General features: G+C 47.0%; 1 protein-coding gene across 1 annotated transcript in view; it reads right to left on the bottom strand.

The window, feature by feature from the left end:
• The window catches only part of LOC307119565 (piezo-type mechanosensitive ion channel component 2-like), a gene marked incomplete at its 5' end in the record, with an annotated part of 129959 nt that extends 112623 nt beyond the window's left edge, over positions 1–17336 (bottom strand). Inside the window, 7 exons of the mRNA XM_079805907.1 lie at positions 1086–1187; positions 3079–3283; positions 6210–6410; positions 10285–10407; positions 10486–10662; positions 13909–14069; positions 17210–17336. Of these exons, the coding sequence (XP_079662033.1) occupies positions 1086–1187; positions 3079–3283; positions 6210–6410; positions 10285–10407; positions 10486–10662; positions 13909–14069; positions 17210–17336 (1096 nt within the window). The remainder of the gene's footprint in view (positions 1–1085; positions 1188–3078; positions 3284–6209; positions 6411–10284; positions 10408–10485; positions 10663–13908; positions 14070–17209) is intronic.
• Positions 17337–17684: the final 348 nt, after the last annotated feature.

Here is a 17684-nt window from a genome sequence, read left to right as displayed (position 1 = left end):
GTTCAGAGCGTTATGAATCAGTGAGTCGATTCAGCGCTTCGGAGCGTCATGAATCAATGAGTCGATTCAGCGGCTTGGAGCGTTATGAATCAGTGAGTCGACTCAGCGGTTCAGAGCGTTATGAATCAGTGAGTCGATTCAGCGGTTCAGAGTGTTATGAATCAGTGAGTCAATTCAGTGGTTCGGAGCGTTATGAATCAGTGAGTTGATTCAGCGCTTCGGAGCGTTATGAATCAGTGAGTCGATTCAGCGCTTCGGAGCGTCATGAATCAATGAGTCGATTCAGCAGCTTGGAGCGTTATGAATCAGTGAGTCGATTCAGCGGTTCGGAGCGTTATGAATCAGTGAGTCGATTCAACGGTTTGGAGCGTTATGAATCAGTGAGTCGATTCAGCGGTTTGGAGCGTTATGAATCAATGAGTCGCTTCAGCGGCTTGGAGCGTTATGAATCAGTGAGTCGATTTAGCGGTTCGGAGCGTTATGAATCAGTGAGTCGATTCAGCGGTTTGGATCGCCAAAGTCACGTGATTTCAGCAGTTTGGCGGTTTGACATGCAATCCGAATCATGATTCGACTCACTGATTCATAACGCTCCGAAGCGCTGAATCGACTCACTGATTCATAACGCTTTGAAGCTTCATTATGCTGTGTTTTGAAATCGTCATCACTATATAAGTCGTTATTTAGGGTTTTTTTGTGCACAAAAACTATTCTCGTCACTTCATAAAGTTATTGTAGAACCACTGTAGTGAGATGGACTTTGTAACGACGTCTTTAGTGTCTTTTAAGGGTCTTGAGAGTGTAAAGTGCATTGAGCCAATGGAGGCCTTTCAGAGCATCAGCTTTACACTAAAATATCTTCATTTGTGTCTGAAGATGAACGGAGGTCTGACGGGTGTCCAACCACATGAGGCTCAGTCATTAATGACAGAATTTACATTTTTGGGTGAACTAACCCTTTAAGCTAAACAAAAAGTGAGAAATGCAGCCTTGGCAAAGCAATGGCTTGAAATAAATAAAAATGTTCAACCCTGGGAGGAATTTAATCTCAAAACATTTGACCAGCTGTTAATATCTTGACTCACAGAGGAGGAAGAGAGAGTTGGGCTTGGTGTGGAAGTCTGGGAAGTAGAGCCACTTGATGACGTTGGAGTCCATGCTGGAAGACGGGCGTCTCCACGGATAGTCTAAAGCAAAACAGACACAGATAGAAGTATAGTCATGGTCGAATTTGTCATTTTTTTTCATTCATGTGTCTAGTAATCTTGAATCAGAGTAACTTCATCTCTTCTCTTCTCTGATGGTGAGGGCGTGGCAACCTGTCACTCACATGAGATCCACCAATAGCAAATTAGGCAGCAAGTGAACATTTTTTCCTCAGAGTTGATGTGTTAGAAGCAGGAAAAATGGGCAAGCGTAAGGATTTGAGCGAGTTTGACAAGGGCCAGATTGTGACGGCTAGAGGACTGGGTCAGAACATCTCCAAAACTGCAGTGGTCAGTCTCTATCAAAAGTGGAGGACCAGTGGAGAACCGGCCACAGGGTCATGGAGGACCAGTGGAGAACCGGCCACAGGGTCATGGAGGACCAGTGGAGAACCGGCCACAGGGTCATGGAGGACCAGTGGAGAACCGGCCACAGGGTCATGGAGGACCAGTGGAGAACCGGCCACAGGGTCATGGAGGACCAGTGGAGAACCGGCCACAGGGTCATGGAGGACCAGTGGAGAACCGGCCACAGGGTCATGGAGGACCAGTGGAGAACCGGCCACAGGGTCATGGAGGACCAGTGGAGAACCGGCCACAGGGTCATGGAGGACCAGTGGAGAACCGGCCACAGGGTCATGGAGGACCAGTGGAGAACCGGCCACAGGGTCATGGAGGACCAGTGGAGAACCGGCCACAGGGTCATGGAGGACCAGTGGAGAACCGGCCACAGGGTCATGGAGGACCAGTGGAGAACCGGCCACAGGGTCATGGAGGACCAGTGGAGAACCGGCCACAGGGTCATGAAGGACCAGTGGAGAACCGGCCACAGGGTCATGGAGGACCAGTGGAGAACCGGCCACAGGGTCATGGAGGACCAGTGGAGAACCGGCCACAGGGTCATGGAGGACCAGTGGAGAACCAGCCACAGGGTCATGAAGGACCAGTGGAGAACCGGCCACAGGGTCATGGAGGACCAGTGGAGAACCGGCCACAGGGTCATGGAGGACCAGTGGAGAACCGGCCACAGGGTCATGGAGGACCAGTGGAGAACCGGCCACAGGGTCATGGAGGACCAGTGGAGAACCGGCCACAGGGTCATGGAGGACCAGTGGAGAACCGGCCACAGGGTCATGAAGGACCAGTGGAGAACCGGCCACAGGGTCATGAAGGACCAGTGGAGAACCGGCCACAGGGACCAGTGGAGAACCGGCCACAGGGTCATGGAGGACCAGTGGAGAACCGGCCACAGGGTCATGGAGGACCAGTGGAGAACCGGCCACAGGGTCATGGAGGACCAGTGGAGAACCGGCCACAGGGTCATGAAGGACCAGTGGAGAACCGGCCACAGGGTCATGAAGGACCAGTGGAGAACCGGCCACAGGGACCAGTGGAGAACCGGCCACAGGGTCATGGAGGAGCAGTGGAGAACCGGCCACAGGGTCATGGAGGACCAGTGGAGAACCGGCCACAGGGTCATGGAGGACCAGTGGAGAACCGGCCACAGGGTCATGGAGGACCAGTGGAGAACCGGCCACAGGGTCATGAAGGACCAGTGGAGAACCGGCCACAGGGTCATGAAGGACCAGTGGAGAACCGGCCACAGGGACCAGTGGAGAACCGGCCACAGGGTCATGGAGGAGCAGTGGAGAACCGGCCACAGGGTCATGGAGGACCAGTGGAGAACCGGCCACAGGGTCATGGAGGCCCCACCTCACAACTTACAGGATTTAAAGGATCTGCTCCTAACATCTTGTCATGTCGAGTCCATGCCTCGACGGGTCAGCAAAAGGGGGACCAACACAATATTAGGAAGGTGCTCATAATGTTATGCCTGATCGGTGTACGTCACAATAGGGAAGAAAAGACTCACCTGTGCAGGCGGCAGGAGGGATGCCGATGCACATCAGGTACTGGAAGGCCAGCATGCAGGCCAGGAAGCAGCAATACTTGGCCCAGACGCGGGCGATGTTTTTCCTCCTGCGCTGATACATCACCGCAATCAGACCGAACGCGTGCAGCATGGCATAGAAATCCATCCGCTGGCCAATCACATTCACCGCTAACAGAAAACAGGTCTGGAGCAGCAGCATTCAGACAAGGATTTCAAATTAGGATAATAATGGGTACATCTGAGAGCATCACTGCACACAAATTAAAATTCAATATCCATCACGTATCCGTGACCCATTATACTGCGGTTTATCTGTCTCAACAGTGTGTTAGCAATCTGATCATCTGTTAGAGACAATCCTCAGTAAATCAGCGTCTGGACAAAACTAAAACTGGCCCCTGAAAGGGAGAACATGATTTTGCCAAGTAGGGCATGTTCCTGGATCAATCAAACACAATCCTAACCCTAAATGTACTTTACCTGTCACGATAACACATTTTGCAGGACGATAAATTGGCCAAGAAATTATTGCGATAAACGATAATATTGTCGTTCTTTTATCTAAAATAATGATAATGGCATAATAATGCAGGTTCACCTTTTCAAAGATCAATAAACTTTTATTTCTAAAGACTATTTAACACTGAAAACGGAAAGCATTTTAAATATCCACAATAACGGAACAAAACAAAACAAGCAATGGACTCTCAGTCTGTTAACAAACAAATGCTCTTGAATAAACTGCAGCGGATGATTGTGTTTTAGTAGTGCTGGGAACACTGCAAAAAATGCTTTTCTTACTTAGTATTTTTGTCTTGTTTTCAGTCCAAATATCTAAAAAATCTTACATTAAGAAGCATTTACTAGACAAGCAGAAGTTTTTGTCTTGTTTTGGGGGAAAATAACAAAAAATGAACCGAGTTTTTGCTTAAAATAAGCAAAATAATCAGCCAATGGGGTAAACAAAATAATCTTAATTCAAACAGAAAACAAGATTATTTTTCTTACCCTTTTGGCAGATCATTTTTAGGGGTGTAACGATTCATCTACTACATCGATGTATCGATTTATTTTCCTATGATCTAACTACATCGATCTGTGCTCGGCAAGTTGGCCTTCCGGACGACATATATCGATCTAACATCGTTTTAAAAGGTAATCAATCCATTGTATCGAAAATAGGAAATAAAGCATTTGATTTAAGCACGTCAGACTTTATATGGATGTTTTTTCTTAGCACTTTTAATGATAAAGGCGTTAAACGTTACTCGATTCAGTCTGCCTATCTGTGACATCATCGCAACGCACCAGCAGCAGCGCAAACAAAACAAAACATCGCATGGCGGATGGCGGAGGAGAAGCCAACGTGCGAGATCATGTTGATATTTTTGAAAAAGAAATCTGTAGAGTCATTGAAGAGTAGTTGGTTACATTTTATCTTTTGTTAAATATTGTTAGTTTATTAAACTGAGAGTAGTAGCAGGTTCAGCCAGTTTATTCAACCTGAAGAAATGTTGGTTGCACTTTATTTTTGATAATAATATTGTATTTGTATTATTTTAATGTTGAAAAACAACAGCAAAAGTAGCAGGTAAACCTACTATTAATTAAACCTGAAGAGAAGTTAGTTGCACTTTATTTTTGATATTAATATTGTAATATTTTTATGTTGGAAAACAAAAGCAGAAGTAGCAGGTTAACCTACTGTTGAAATGTTGGCTGCACTTACTGTGCTTTTATTGAAAATGTATTGAATATTGAAAATGAGAGCAGAAAAGGTTAACTTCCTGTTAATTCAACCTAAACTGTTGGTTGCACTTTATTCAAATAAAATGTGAATGCATTTGCCATTAATTGTTGTTTACCTGTTTGTTTATATCCATAATTAATTGATACCTGATTCCCTTACAAGAAGCAACAGGAATCTAGGAAACTTCACCTGCACTGACCAGTATCCAGATATTTATTTCAGTCACACAATTTTTGGCTAAAAAGTTACTGAATCGATTTCAAGTCACTGAATCGTTTCGGATCGTATCGTTCTAAATTAACCAACATCGTCCTTGAATCGTATCGACAACCTCAAATCGTTTATTTAATAAACGATTAATAAATTTTTAATGTTTTGATATTGTAATAATTTCAGTTACTCTCCAAGTTAATGTAGAAAATGTATTGACAGCATATTTTAAATATGTGTTGTATTGTCATGTTTTTATGAATGAAGGCCAGTATCACTGAAGTGTCTATGAAACATTAATGACGTTACATTACAGTATAACTGAAAGCTGCCAATCTCAACATTTATTAGGCTTTAAAAAAAACTACTTTTAATTTAATTGAACTTAAACATATACAAAAATGTAATAGTTATCAAACACCTTTCTTAACTGCATAAATAATACATGAAATATAGATTAATCATCATTAAAGCTACACTTTCCTGTTCCCGTTGTTCTTTGATGAACATTAATGACAGGCATCATCAGGGCTACTGTCACTTTAAGAACAGCTCATTTCCTCTCAACTCTTTAAGTTCATTTAAGACGTTATTTAACTAATTTAAGACTCCTAATATGAGAATACTCAAAAATTCTCTGTGTTGTTGTTATTGTTTGTTCATGAGCAAAAGAGAACTCGATGTGAGCAGGAGACTGACGCGAGTCTGTCTGTGCGTCGAGTGTGTGTGTGTGTGTGTGTGTGTGTGTGTGTCAAGAGTCACAGACAGGACACTGACACACACACACACACACACACACACACACAGGACATTGACATACAGCGCGTTCTCTTGTGTCTTGTCGCGCTCAGAAGCATTTACATGTATAAGAGCATGATCATAATGTAACGCTCTGCAAAAATAGATATAAAAACGGACGCTGGAAATGATTATCGAGCAAATTTTTTTAAATTATGCGAATAATTGATTTATTGACTATCGCGACAGGCCTATGTACTGTAACTCCATCCCTAAGCCTTATCCTACATCAATCCGATAGTAATGTTGATCCAGGAATATATCCACTATTCAAAAACACGTCCCCCAGAAGCAGTTCACTAATATTTCACAAATATGTTCACTGTATTTTTGATCAGATCAGTGAAATTACCTCAAGACCAAATTTGTAGAAGAAGTAGTTGATGAAATATTTGGCGCAGTTGATGATGCCGTCGTCCAAATGTTGCCGTGTGATGTTGTGGAAAATGGTTCTTGTGACTGGAGGGGTGAGGTTGCTTTTCATACGGTAGAAATCCTGATGGCGGTAAATTGTCACCTCGAAAGCCAAGAGGGCCAGCATCAGTAAATTATTCTGTGTGCGGGAAAAAAAGTTAAGAATAATATTACAGACAGAATATTTTCAAACAAATTTGCAAACGCCCCTTTCGCCCAGTGTGGCTACTGTAGCAGGCGGAGATATTGGGGCGTGGCTACTGTAGCAGACGGAGGGATTGGGGTGTGGCTACTGTAGCAGGCGGAGGGATTGGGGTGTGGCTACTGTAGCAGGCGGAGATATTGGGGCGTGGCTACTGTAGCAGGCGGAGGGATTGGGGTGTGGCTACTGTAGCAGACGGAGGGATTGGGGTGTGGCTACTGTAGCAGGCGGAGATATTGGGGCGTGGCTACTGTAGCAGGCGGAGGGATTGGGGTGTGGCTACTGTAGCAGGCGGAGATATTGGGGCGTGGCTACTGTAGCAGACGGAGGGATTGGGGCGTGGCTACTGTAGCAGGCGGAGGGATTGGGGCGTGGCTACTGTAGCAGACGGAGGGATTGGGGCGTGGCTACTGTAGCAGACGGAGGGATTGGGGTGTGGCTACTGTAGCAGACGGAGGGAGTGGGGCGTGGCTACTGTAGCAGGCGGAGGGATTGGGGCGTGGCTACTGTAGCAGGCGGAGGGAGTGGGGCGTGGCTACTGTAGCAGGCGGAGATATTGGGGCGTGGCTACTGTAGCAGGCGGAGGGATTGGGGCGTGGCTACTGTAGCAGGCGGAGGGATTGGGGCGTGGCTACTGTAGCAGACGGAGGGATTGGGGCGTGGCTACTGTAGCAGACGGAGGGATTGGGGCGTGGCTACTGTAGCAGACGGAGGGATTGGGGTGTGGCTACTGTAGCAGACGGAGGGAGTGGGGCGTGGCTACTGTAGCAGGCGGAGGGATTGGGGCGTGGCTACTGTAGCAGGCGGAGGGATTGGGGCGTGGCTACTGTAGCAGACGGAGGGAGTGGGGCGTGGCTACTGTAGCAGGCGGAGGGAGTGGGGCGTGGCTACTGTAGCAGACGGAGGGATTGGGGTGTGGCTACTGTAGCAGACGAAGGGATTGGGGCGTGGCTACTGTAGCAGGCGGAGATATTGGGGCGTGGCTACTGTAGCAGGCTGAGATATTGGGGCGTGGCTACTGTAGCAGACGGAGGGATTGGGGCGTGGCTACTGTAGCAGGCGGAGATATTGGGGCGTGGCTACTGTAGCAGACGGAGGGATTGGGGCGTGGCTACTGTAGCAGACGGAGGGATTGGGGCGTGGCTACTGTAGCAGACGGAGGGATTGGGGTGTGGCAACTGTAGCAGGCGGAGGGATTGGGGTGTGGCTACTGTAGCAGACGGAGGGATTGGGGCGTGGCTACTGTAGCAGGCGGAGGGATTGGGGTGTGGCTACTGTAGCAGACGGAGGGATTGGGGTGTGGCTACTGTAGCAGACGGAGGGATTGGGGTGTGGCTACTGTAGCAGACGGAGGGATTGGGGTGTGGCTACTGTAGCAGGCGGAGATATTGGGGCGTGGCTACTGTAGCAGACGGAGGGATTGGGGCGTGGCTACTGTAGCAGACGGAGGGATTGGGGTGTGGCTACTGTAGCAGACGGAGGGATTGGGGCGTGGCTACTGTAGCAGACGGAGGGATTGGGGTGTGGCTACTGTAGCAGACGGAGGGATTGGGGTGTGGCTACTGTAGTAGGCGGAGGGATTGGGGTGTGGCTACTGTAGCAGACGGAGGGATTGGGGCGTGGCTACTGTAGATGGCGGAGGGATTGGGGCGTGGCTACTGTAGCAGACGGAGGGATTGGGGCGTGGCTACTGTAGCAGACGGAGGGATTGGGGCGTGGCTACTGTAGCAGACGGAGGGATTGGGGTGTGGCTACTGTAGCAGACGGAGGGATTGGGGTGTGGCTACTGTAGCAGACGGAGGGATTGGGGTGTGGCTACTGTAGCAGACGGAGGGATTGGGGCGTGGCTACTGTAGCAGGCGGAGGGATTGGGGCGTGGCTACTGTAGCAGACGGAGGGATTGGGGCGTGGCTACTGTAGCAGGCGGAGGGATTGGGGCGTGGCTACTGTAGCAGACGGAGGGATTGGGGCGTGGCTACTGTAGCAGGCGGAGGGATTGGGGCGTGGCTACTGTAGCAGGCGGAGGGATTGGGGCGTGGCTACTGTAGCAGACGGAGGGATTGGGGCGTGGCTACTGTAGCAGACGGAGGGATTGGGGTGTGGCTACTGTAGCAGACGGAGGGATTGGGGTGTGGCTACTGTAGCAGACGGAGGGATTGGGGCGTGGCTACTGTAGCAGGCGGAGGGATTGGGGCGTGGCTACTGTAGCAGACGGAGGGATTGGGGCGTGGCTACTGTAGCAGACGGAGGGATTGGGGCGTGGCTACTGTAGCAGACGGAGGGATTGGGGCGTGGCTACTGTAGCAGACGGAGGGATTGGGGTGTGGCTACTGTAGCAGATGGAGGGATTGGGGCGTGGCTACTGTAGCAGACGGAGGGATTGGGGTGTGGCTACTGTAGCAGACGGAGGGATTGGGGTGTGGCTACTGTAGCAGGCGGAGGGATTGGGGCGTGGCTACTGTAGCAGGCGGAGGGATTGGGGCGTGGCTACTGTAGCAGACGGAGGGATTGGGGCGTGGCTACTGCAGCAGACGGAGGGATTGGGGCGTGGCTACTGTAGCAGACGGAGGGATTGGGGCGTGGCTACTGTAGCAGATGGAGGGATTGGGGCGTGGCTACTGTAGCAGGCGGAGGGATTGGGGCGTGGCTACTGTAGCAGACGGAGGGATTGGGGCGTGGCTACTGTAGCAGACGGAGGGATTGGGGCGTGGCTACTGTAGCAGATGGAGGGATTGGGGTGTGGCTACTGTAGCAGACGGAGGGATTGGGGTGTGGCTACTGTAGCAGGCGGAGGGATTGGGGCGTGGCTACTGTAGCAGACGGAGGGATTGGGGCGTGGCTACTGTAGCAGACGGAGGGATTGGGGCGTGGCTACTGTAGCAGACGGAGGGATTGGGGCGTGGCTACTGTAACAGACGGAGGGATTGGGGCGTGGCTACTGTAGCAGACGGAGGGATTGGGGCGTGGCTACTGTAGCAGACGGAGGGATTGGGGCGTGGCTACTGTAACAGACGGAGGGATTGGGGCGTGGCTACTGTAGCAGGCGGAGGGATTGGGGTGTGGCTACTGTAGCAGACGGAGGGATTGGGGCGTGGCTACTGTAACAGACGGAGGGATTGGGGCGTGGCTACTGTAGCAGGCGGAGGGATTGGGGTGTGGCTACTGTAACAGACGGAGGGATTGGGGCGTGGCTACTGTAACAGACGGAGGGATTGGGGCGTGGCTACTGTAGCAGGCGGAGGGATTGGGGTGTGGCTACTGTAGCAGACGGAGGGATTGGGGCGTGGCTACTGTAGCAGACGGAGAGATTGGGGCGTGGCTACTGTAGCAGACGGAGGGATTGGGGTGTGGCTACTGTAGCAGACGGAGGGATTGGGGAGTGGCTACTGTAGCAGACGGAGGGATTGGGGCGTGGCTACTGTAGCAGGCGGAGGGATTGGGGCGTGGCTACTGTAGCAGACGGAGGGATTGGGGTGTGGCTACTGTAGCAGACGGAGGGATTGGGGCGTGGCTACTGTAGCAGGCGGAGGGATTGGGGCGTGGCTACTGTAGCAGACGGAGGGATTGGGGTGTGGCTACTGTAGCAGACGGAGGGAGTGGGGCGTGGCTACTGTAGCAGACGGAGGGATTGGGGCGTGGCTACTGTAGCAGACGGAGGGATTGGGGTGTGGCTACTGTAACAGGCTGAGAGATTGGGGCGTGGCTATATTTTTAATATTCATATTTATAATAATAATGCAAAATACATGTTTTATGGCTGGTAAGAATTAATTATGAACATTGTTGAGTGTGTGAGTGTGTGTGTACGTACCCTCAGATTCTCCAGTAATGGAGAGAACTTCCTGAGGCCGATCCAGTTGGCTGGGTCCACCGGGCCGCTGTAGAGAAGAGACTTGGCCATGTCCAGCCTCTGAGCCTCTGTGTAGTTATCCGGCTTGAGGAGAGAACCAGAGACAGTGAGAACGAGCATCTCCACTTCATGCATATGTACTGAGGGCTGCACGCGGCTCACCATATTGCAGGTTTTTGAGTATGTGGAAGGGTTAATGGAGGTCAGCTGGTACAGCATTTTGCAGATGATGATGACACAGGTCCAGACGGTGCACAGGCTGGAGGCCAGCGGTCTGAACTGGCTGAAGGGTAGAGCGAAGGCCCAGCTCACCAGGAACACGTAGTTGAACAGAGACACCTGAGAACGACATGTTTCTGCTGATGATCAACTCTTTACACACCTGGGAATCGCCAATGACTAATGCATTTTAGCAGGGCTGGGTATTCAATCCAATCCAATCCACTTTATTTATATTGCACATTTAAAGGGTTAGTTCACCCAAAAATGTAAATTCTGTCATTAATTACTCACCCTCATGTCGTTCGACACCCGTAAGACGTCCGTTCATATTCCGAACAGAAATGAAGATATTTTAGTGTAAAGCTGATGCTGAGAAAGGCTTCAGATAGGCCTCCATTGGCATTCAGTACATTTACACTCACAAGACCCATGAAAGGCACTAAAAACATCGTTACAAAGTCCATCTCACCACAGTGACTCTACAATAATTTTACGAAGCGACGACAATAGTTTTTGTGCGCAAAAAAAAATCAAAATAACACCTTTATCCAGCTTGTTCTTGTCTTCTGTGCGTCTCCACGACGCATGCGCGAGAATATGACGCAGATCCGGCGTTCGGGAATCCATGAAATACACACTTTAGCCCCATTTTGAGAACTACACCGAGACCTAAAGCACGATCAATGTAGAATTCAACAGCTGAGATACGCGCGTCTTCCTCTGCTCGTAAACAAATCTCTTCTGGGTCATGTGTCCGAACGCCGGATCTGCGTCATATTCTCACGCATGCGTCGTGGAGGCACACACGGAAGATTAGATTAGATTAGATTAGATTAGATTCAACTTTATTGTCATTACACAAGTACAAGGCAACGAAATGCAGTTTAGGTCTAACCAGAAGTGCAATAGCAGCAAGTGCAGGATATACAATGGTTGCGTAAGTGCAGGACATAAAAATGTACTGAATATATATAAATATGTATAAGTAGAGAGATGGTTATTACTATAAGTAGAACTGAATTTACAGATGAATATATACAGTGAATAAATATACAGATGGCTATTACTATAAACAGAATTTACAGGTGAATATGTACTATGAATAAATATACAGACGGTTATTACTTGAACAGAATTTTACAGTTAGAGGTATACAATAATATGTTAGGCTAATATGAGGAATATAGCAGTGGATTAAGTTAGTACAATAAATTATGGACAGAGCTATCCGAAAGAAAGTGTAAAAGTGCAGTGGAAAGACAAGAACAAGCTGGATAAAGGCGTTATTTAGATTTTTTTTTGCGCACAAAAACTATTGTCGTCGCTTCGTAAAATTATTGTAGAGTCACTGTGGTGAGATGGACTTTGTAACGACGTTTTTAGTGCCTTTTATGGGTCTTGAGAGTGTAAATGTACTGAATGCCAATGGAGGCCGATCTGAAGCCTTTCTCAGCATCAGCTTTAAACTAAAATATCTTCATTTGTGTCTGAAGATGAACGGAGGTCTGACGGGTGTCCAACCACATGAGGGTGAGGAATTAATGACAGAATTTACATTTTTGGGTGAACTAACCCTTTAACAAACATCAATCAGTTTCCAAAGTGCTGCACATAAAAATATTAGCAATAAAATAAAAATACACAAAAAATATATAAAATCAATAAGACACAGGACCACCCAACTCACATGGAGTTGAAAGCCAAGGAATAGAAGTGGGTCTTAAGACGAGACTTAAAACGTTCAACTGTGGGATCTTTTCTGACCATGGGAGGCAGAGCGTTCCACAATCTGGGGCCAATCACTGCGAAAGCCCGGTCCCCCTGGTGTTAAGTCTGGTCTTAGGAACCAAAAGCTGTAGCTGGCCCTCAGACCTCAGTGAACGCAACGGTGTATAAATGTGGATGAGGTCCGTGATATACTGTGGGGCTAGTCCATGCAAAGCTTTAAGCCACCGGTGTGTAGAAGCGAACACACACACACACACACACACACACACACACACACACACACACACACACACACTCCTGAGAGCGGCCCATTCTCTCCCTAATGTGTGTAGAAGCGAACACACACACACACACACACACACACACTCCTGAGAGCGGCCCATTCTCTCACTAATGTGTGTAGAAGCGAACACATACACACACACACACACACACACACACACACTCCTGAGAGTGGCCCATTCTCTCACTAATGTGTGTAGAAGCGAACACACACACACACACACACTCACACTCCTGAGAGCGGCCCATTCTCTCACTAATGTGTGTAGAAGCGTCTGCAGGCCTAGAGCTGGAGTTATACACCTGATGGCCATGAAGGGGTTGAACTCCTGGGGCCTCATTTATAACACTTTGCGTAGGATTTGCGTCAGAAGTGGCGTACGGATGAAACATAGGACGTGCGTACGCACAGAAATATTCGGATTTATAAAACCGTGCGCACGCACATCCTACGCAGTTTTCCATTAATAAATCACAATCAATTCTAAATGTAGCGCAGCTTTTGCGGCTTCATGTCACGCCCATAGTTGCCCATAAAGAGTCCGTGAAACGCCCACAAGTTAATATTCATCGATTGCGAAATCATGGCAAATACAGAGAGGAAATAAATTTTTTTTTTTTTTTATCGAAAATAAAACAAACTAAATGCATATGCATATGATTCCGTAGCTGATGAATACATTTTTACTATCTCCCTAATTATCTATCTATCTAATTGCATCTATATCTGCTCCACCAGACGGACACATTGACGAGAATATCAGTTTTGTACATTATTTCGTTCTGTTTACCATATTATTTATGAGGATGAATTGCATAACATGGCAATATTATTGCAGAACATATTTCACTTTTCTTTTAGCACATATGTGTTAAATTGCATTTCTGTTGTAATTTTCGTCTGTTTTACACTGCAGATCGATCAAACGGGTGTTTGTGTAGGCTGTTAATTGTAAGACTTGCTTTGTGAAGTCTTCATGTTATTTATGAGAGGCAGTTTTGCCATTTCTTTTACACAACGGTCTACAGTTTCACACACTTTCACGTGTTTCTTCATCTGCCGACGGTGTCGCCATTTCTCATTTCACCCGTTTTTGAGCGTCCGCCTGGGTCAGAGCTTGCGTGAAGGACTGCACATTGTCCCGTCAACTTTGCTTTTTATAAATACCAATTATTGCGTAGAGAGCGGCGTACGCCTTCTTTTGTGCGTACGCAACGTTTATAAACGAGGCCCCTGAACTCAGTGATTTGGAGGCGTGTCCAAATACTTTTGGCTATATAGTGAACTATTGTCCAAAACAGATCAGGTTAACGTTCGTGTTTTAAGAGCACTTTTTGCACTGCAGTGTTCACCTCTTTGACGGAGACCCAGATGATGTAGGAGGAGACGATCTTGATGATGTGAAGCTCCAGCAGCCACCAGATGAAGAGCTGAAGCTTCTGCACGTACTCCAGGAACTGCAGGAACAGCACCGTCAGACGCTCCACCACCAGATGCCACTTATTCCGCAGCTCTGCACAAGAAAAACAAACATGCAATGTTTAAGAAAAAATGCACAAAGCAAATGCCATATGAGTCTGAAAGGTTAGTAAACTGACATTAAACATTCAGGAATGACTCACAGCAAGATTAGGATTCAAAACTACTCTGAAGACTGAAAGTGCATCCCAATTTGCATTCTTTTCTAAGCAAAAATAGTGTGTTCCCACTGAATATTCGGACCCACTTTATATTAGGTGGCCTTAACTACTATGTACTAACATTTTAATTAATCATTTGATACAATGCACTTATTGTTTACATACATGTCTTTACATTGTACTTACATTTTTAAATATACCTGTATGTAATTACAAATGTAACAACATACATTTATTACAGATGTAATTACACTGTTGACACTTCCCTTACAAAAGAGATGCTACCAGAGGTCATAGATCCTCTTCTTAATATCATTAATTCATCTTTGTCATTAGGATATGTACCGAAAACTTTTAAGTTGGCAATTATTAAACCACTTATTAAAAAACCGCAACTTGATCCTACAGATTTAGTCAATTATAGACCAATCTCAAATCTACCCTTTCTGTCAAAAATACTTGAAAAGGCAGTGTCTTCACAATTATGTTCCTTTTTAGAAAGAAATGGTATCTGTGAGGATTTCCAGTCAGGATTTAGACCGTATCATAGCACTGAGACTGCTCTCGTCAGAGTTACAAATGATTTGCTCTTATCATCCGATCGTGGCTGTATCTCTCTATTAGTGTTACTCGATCTTAGCGCTGCATTTGATACTATCGACCACAACATTCTTTTGAATAGACTCGAAAATTATGTAGGTATTAGTGGAATTGCATTATCATGGTTTAAATCATACCTATGCGACCGTTATCAGTTTGTAGTAGTAAATGAAGATATGTCACACCGATCGCAAGTTCAGTATGGAGTACCGCAAGGCTCAGTGCTAGGACCGCTACTCTTCACCCTGTACATGCTACCACTGGGAGATATCATTAGGAAGCATGGCGTTAGTTTTCATTGTTATGCTGACGATACTCAGCTCTATATTTCTTCACGCCCTAAAGAAACTTACCAATTCACAAGATTAACGGAATGCATAGCTGATATAAAACATTGGATGACTGGTAATTTCCTGCAACTCAATTCAGAAAAAACTGAATTTTTAATTATTGGACAAAAAAGCTCCACAAGTAGTAACCTAGAATACTGTCTAACACTTGATGGCTGTTCTGTCAAGTCCTCGTCGTCAGTGAGGAACCTGGGTGTGCTCTTTGATACCAATCTTTCGTTTGAAAGCCACGTTTCTAGCATCTGTAAAACTGCTTTCTACCATCTTAAAAATATATCTAAATTACGGCACATGCTCTCAATGCAAAATGCTGAACAGTTAGTTCATGCGTTCATGACCTCAAGGTTAGATTATTGTAATGCTCTACTGGGTGGTTGCCCTGCTCGCTTAATAAACAAACTCCAGCTGGTCCAAAACGCAGCAGCTCGAGTTCTTACTAGAACCAGGAAGTATGACCATATTAGCCCAGTTCTGTCAACACTGCACTGGCTGCCTATTAAACATCGCATACATTTTAAAATCTTACTTATTACTTACAAAGCACTAAATGGTTTAGCTCCCCAATACTTGAGCGAGCTCTTAACATATTATACTCCATCACGTCTACTGCGCTCTCTAAACTCTGGCCAGTTGATCATACCGAGAATATCCAAATCAACTGCAGGCGGTCGATCCTTTTCCTATTTAGCACCTAAACTCTGGAACAGTCTTCCTAACATTGTTCGGGAAGCAGACACACTCTGTCAGTTTAAATCTAGACTAAAAACACATCTCTTTACTGTGGCATACACATAAAACACTTTTTCAATGAAATGATTGTTAGGCTGCATTAACTAGGTCAGCCGGAACCGGGAACACTTCCCATAACACCTGATGTACTCGTTACATCATCAGAAGAATGGCATCTACGCTAATGATAGTCTCTCTGTTTTATCCCGAGGTTTACTGCAGTCAGCCGGATCCGGGCCGGATCCAGTTCAGATGGTGGACCTGCGCCCAGAGAAGACCAACACAGGACCCCGAAGTGTCTGGGAGACCGTGATTAGACTCCCCCTGAAACTGCCTCATCGACACGGCATCTCAATAAACCCGTCTCCAGCGTGTTGCCTCCGATCATTCGAATATTGCACTTTAATAATTATTTAATCAACATCATCCTCAATAAACCCGTCTCCAGCATGTTGCCCCCGGTCCCTCGAATATTCTGATCTATTATGACCTCCGAGCTGTAAAACTGCCAGAATAATAATAATAATAATACGCTGTTTGTTAATTGGCCAGAGGAGAACTGGCACCCCGACTGAGCCTGGTTTCTCCCAAGGTTTATTTTTCTCCATTAGGTCACCTGATGGGGTTTTGGTTTCCTTGCCACTGTTGCCTCTGGCTTGGCGTGCTCAGTTGGGGACACTAAATTTTTCAACTAAACATCGAAATACATCTAAATAATAAACTAAATTAACCATTTAAACTAAATTACTGATCAAATTATTGATCTAAAGCCCACACTGTCACTGTATGATACTTGAAATTTTTCCAGAATGGCTATACAGCTGAATAAAATTATGCTGCATTATTTTCCTGTTTAACACTGTAAAGCTGCTTTGAAACAATCTACATTGTTAAAAGCGCTATATAAATAAAGTTGACTTGACTTGACTTGACTTGATGAACTGTCTATCGCAGTTCAGGGAGGGGGCGAAGGTGCAATATCGCACATGCCTCAGACTACAGGGTCTTATGGCTTCATCTATCCAGGTTTTGCCACTAGGACTCCTGAGGATGAGGGCGTTCATGAAATGGGTTTCGTCACTACATTTCAGCCCGTTACACGATCTCTGTCGCTCGGTAACAGTGACGCGCACCTGCGCCGCAGCTCTGCGCCACTGGAGGAGCGCAGACTTTTACGCACAAGGTACCGTCCTGGGGACGGTATTGTTGCGGAAAGTTGTGACGACGGATGCGTCCTTAACAGGCTGGGGTGCCACCCAAGAGGGCAGAACTGTGAACGGTTTGTGGCCGAACAAACTACGTTCAGAGCACATCAATTATCTAGAGCTTCTGACCATTTGGAAGGCTCTGAATCATTTTTTGCCGCGTCTGCAGGGACATCATGTGCTCGTACGCTGCGACAATACCACGGCAGTGGCTTATATCAATCGTCAAGGCGGCGTGCGCTCGTCGAAACTTCATGCCCTAGCTTACAAGCTGCTGGTATGGAGCAGACGTTTTTTTCCTGTCGTTACGTGCGACTCATGTTCCGGGAATCCTGAACAGAGGCGCGGATCTTCTATCGAGGGGGAACCCGCTCTTCGGAGATTGGCGCATTCACCCTCAGATAGTGAGCATGATATGGATGAGATTCGGACAGGCGTCCGTAGATCTATTCGCCTCGCGCGAAAACAGCCATTGTCCTATGTTCTTCTCGCTAAAGGACTTGGACGCGCCCCTCGGGGTGGATGCACTGGCCCACCCGTGGCCCAAAGTGCTGCTGTATGCCTTTCCTCCCCTGTGCTTGATAACTCCTACACTGGCCAGGGT

This window comes from Gobio gobio (assembly GCF_949357685.1).
Source record: "Gobio gobio genome assembly, chromosome: 23".
Lineage (NCBI taxonomy): Eukaryota > Metazoa > Chordata > Actinopteri > Cypriniformes > Gobionidae > Gobio > Gobio gobio.
This window is presented reverse-complemented; position numbering and strand designations above follow the sequence as displayed.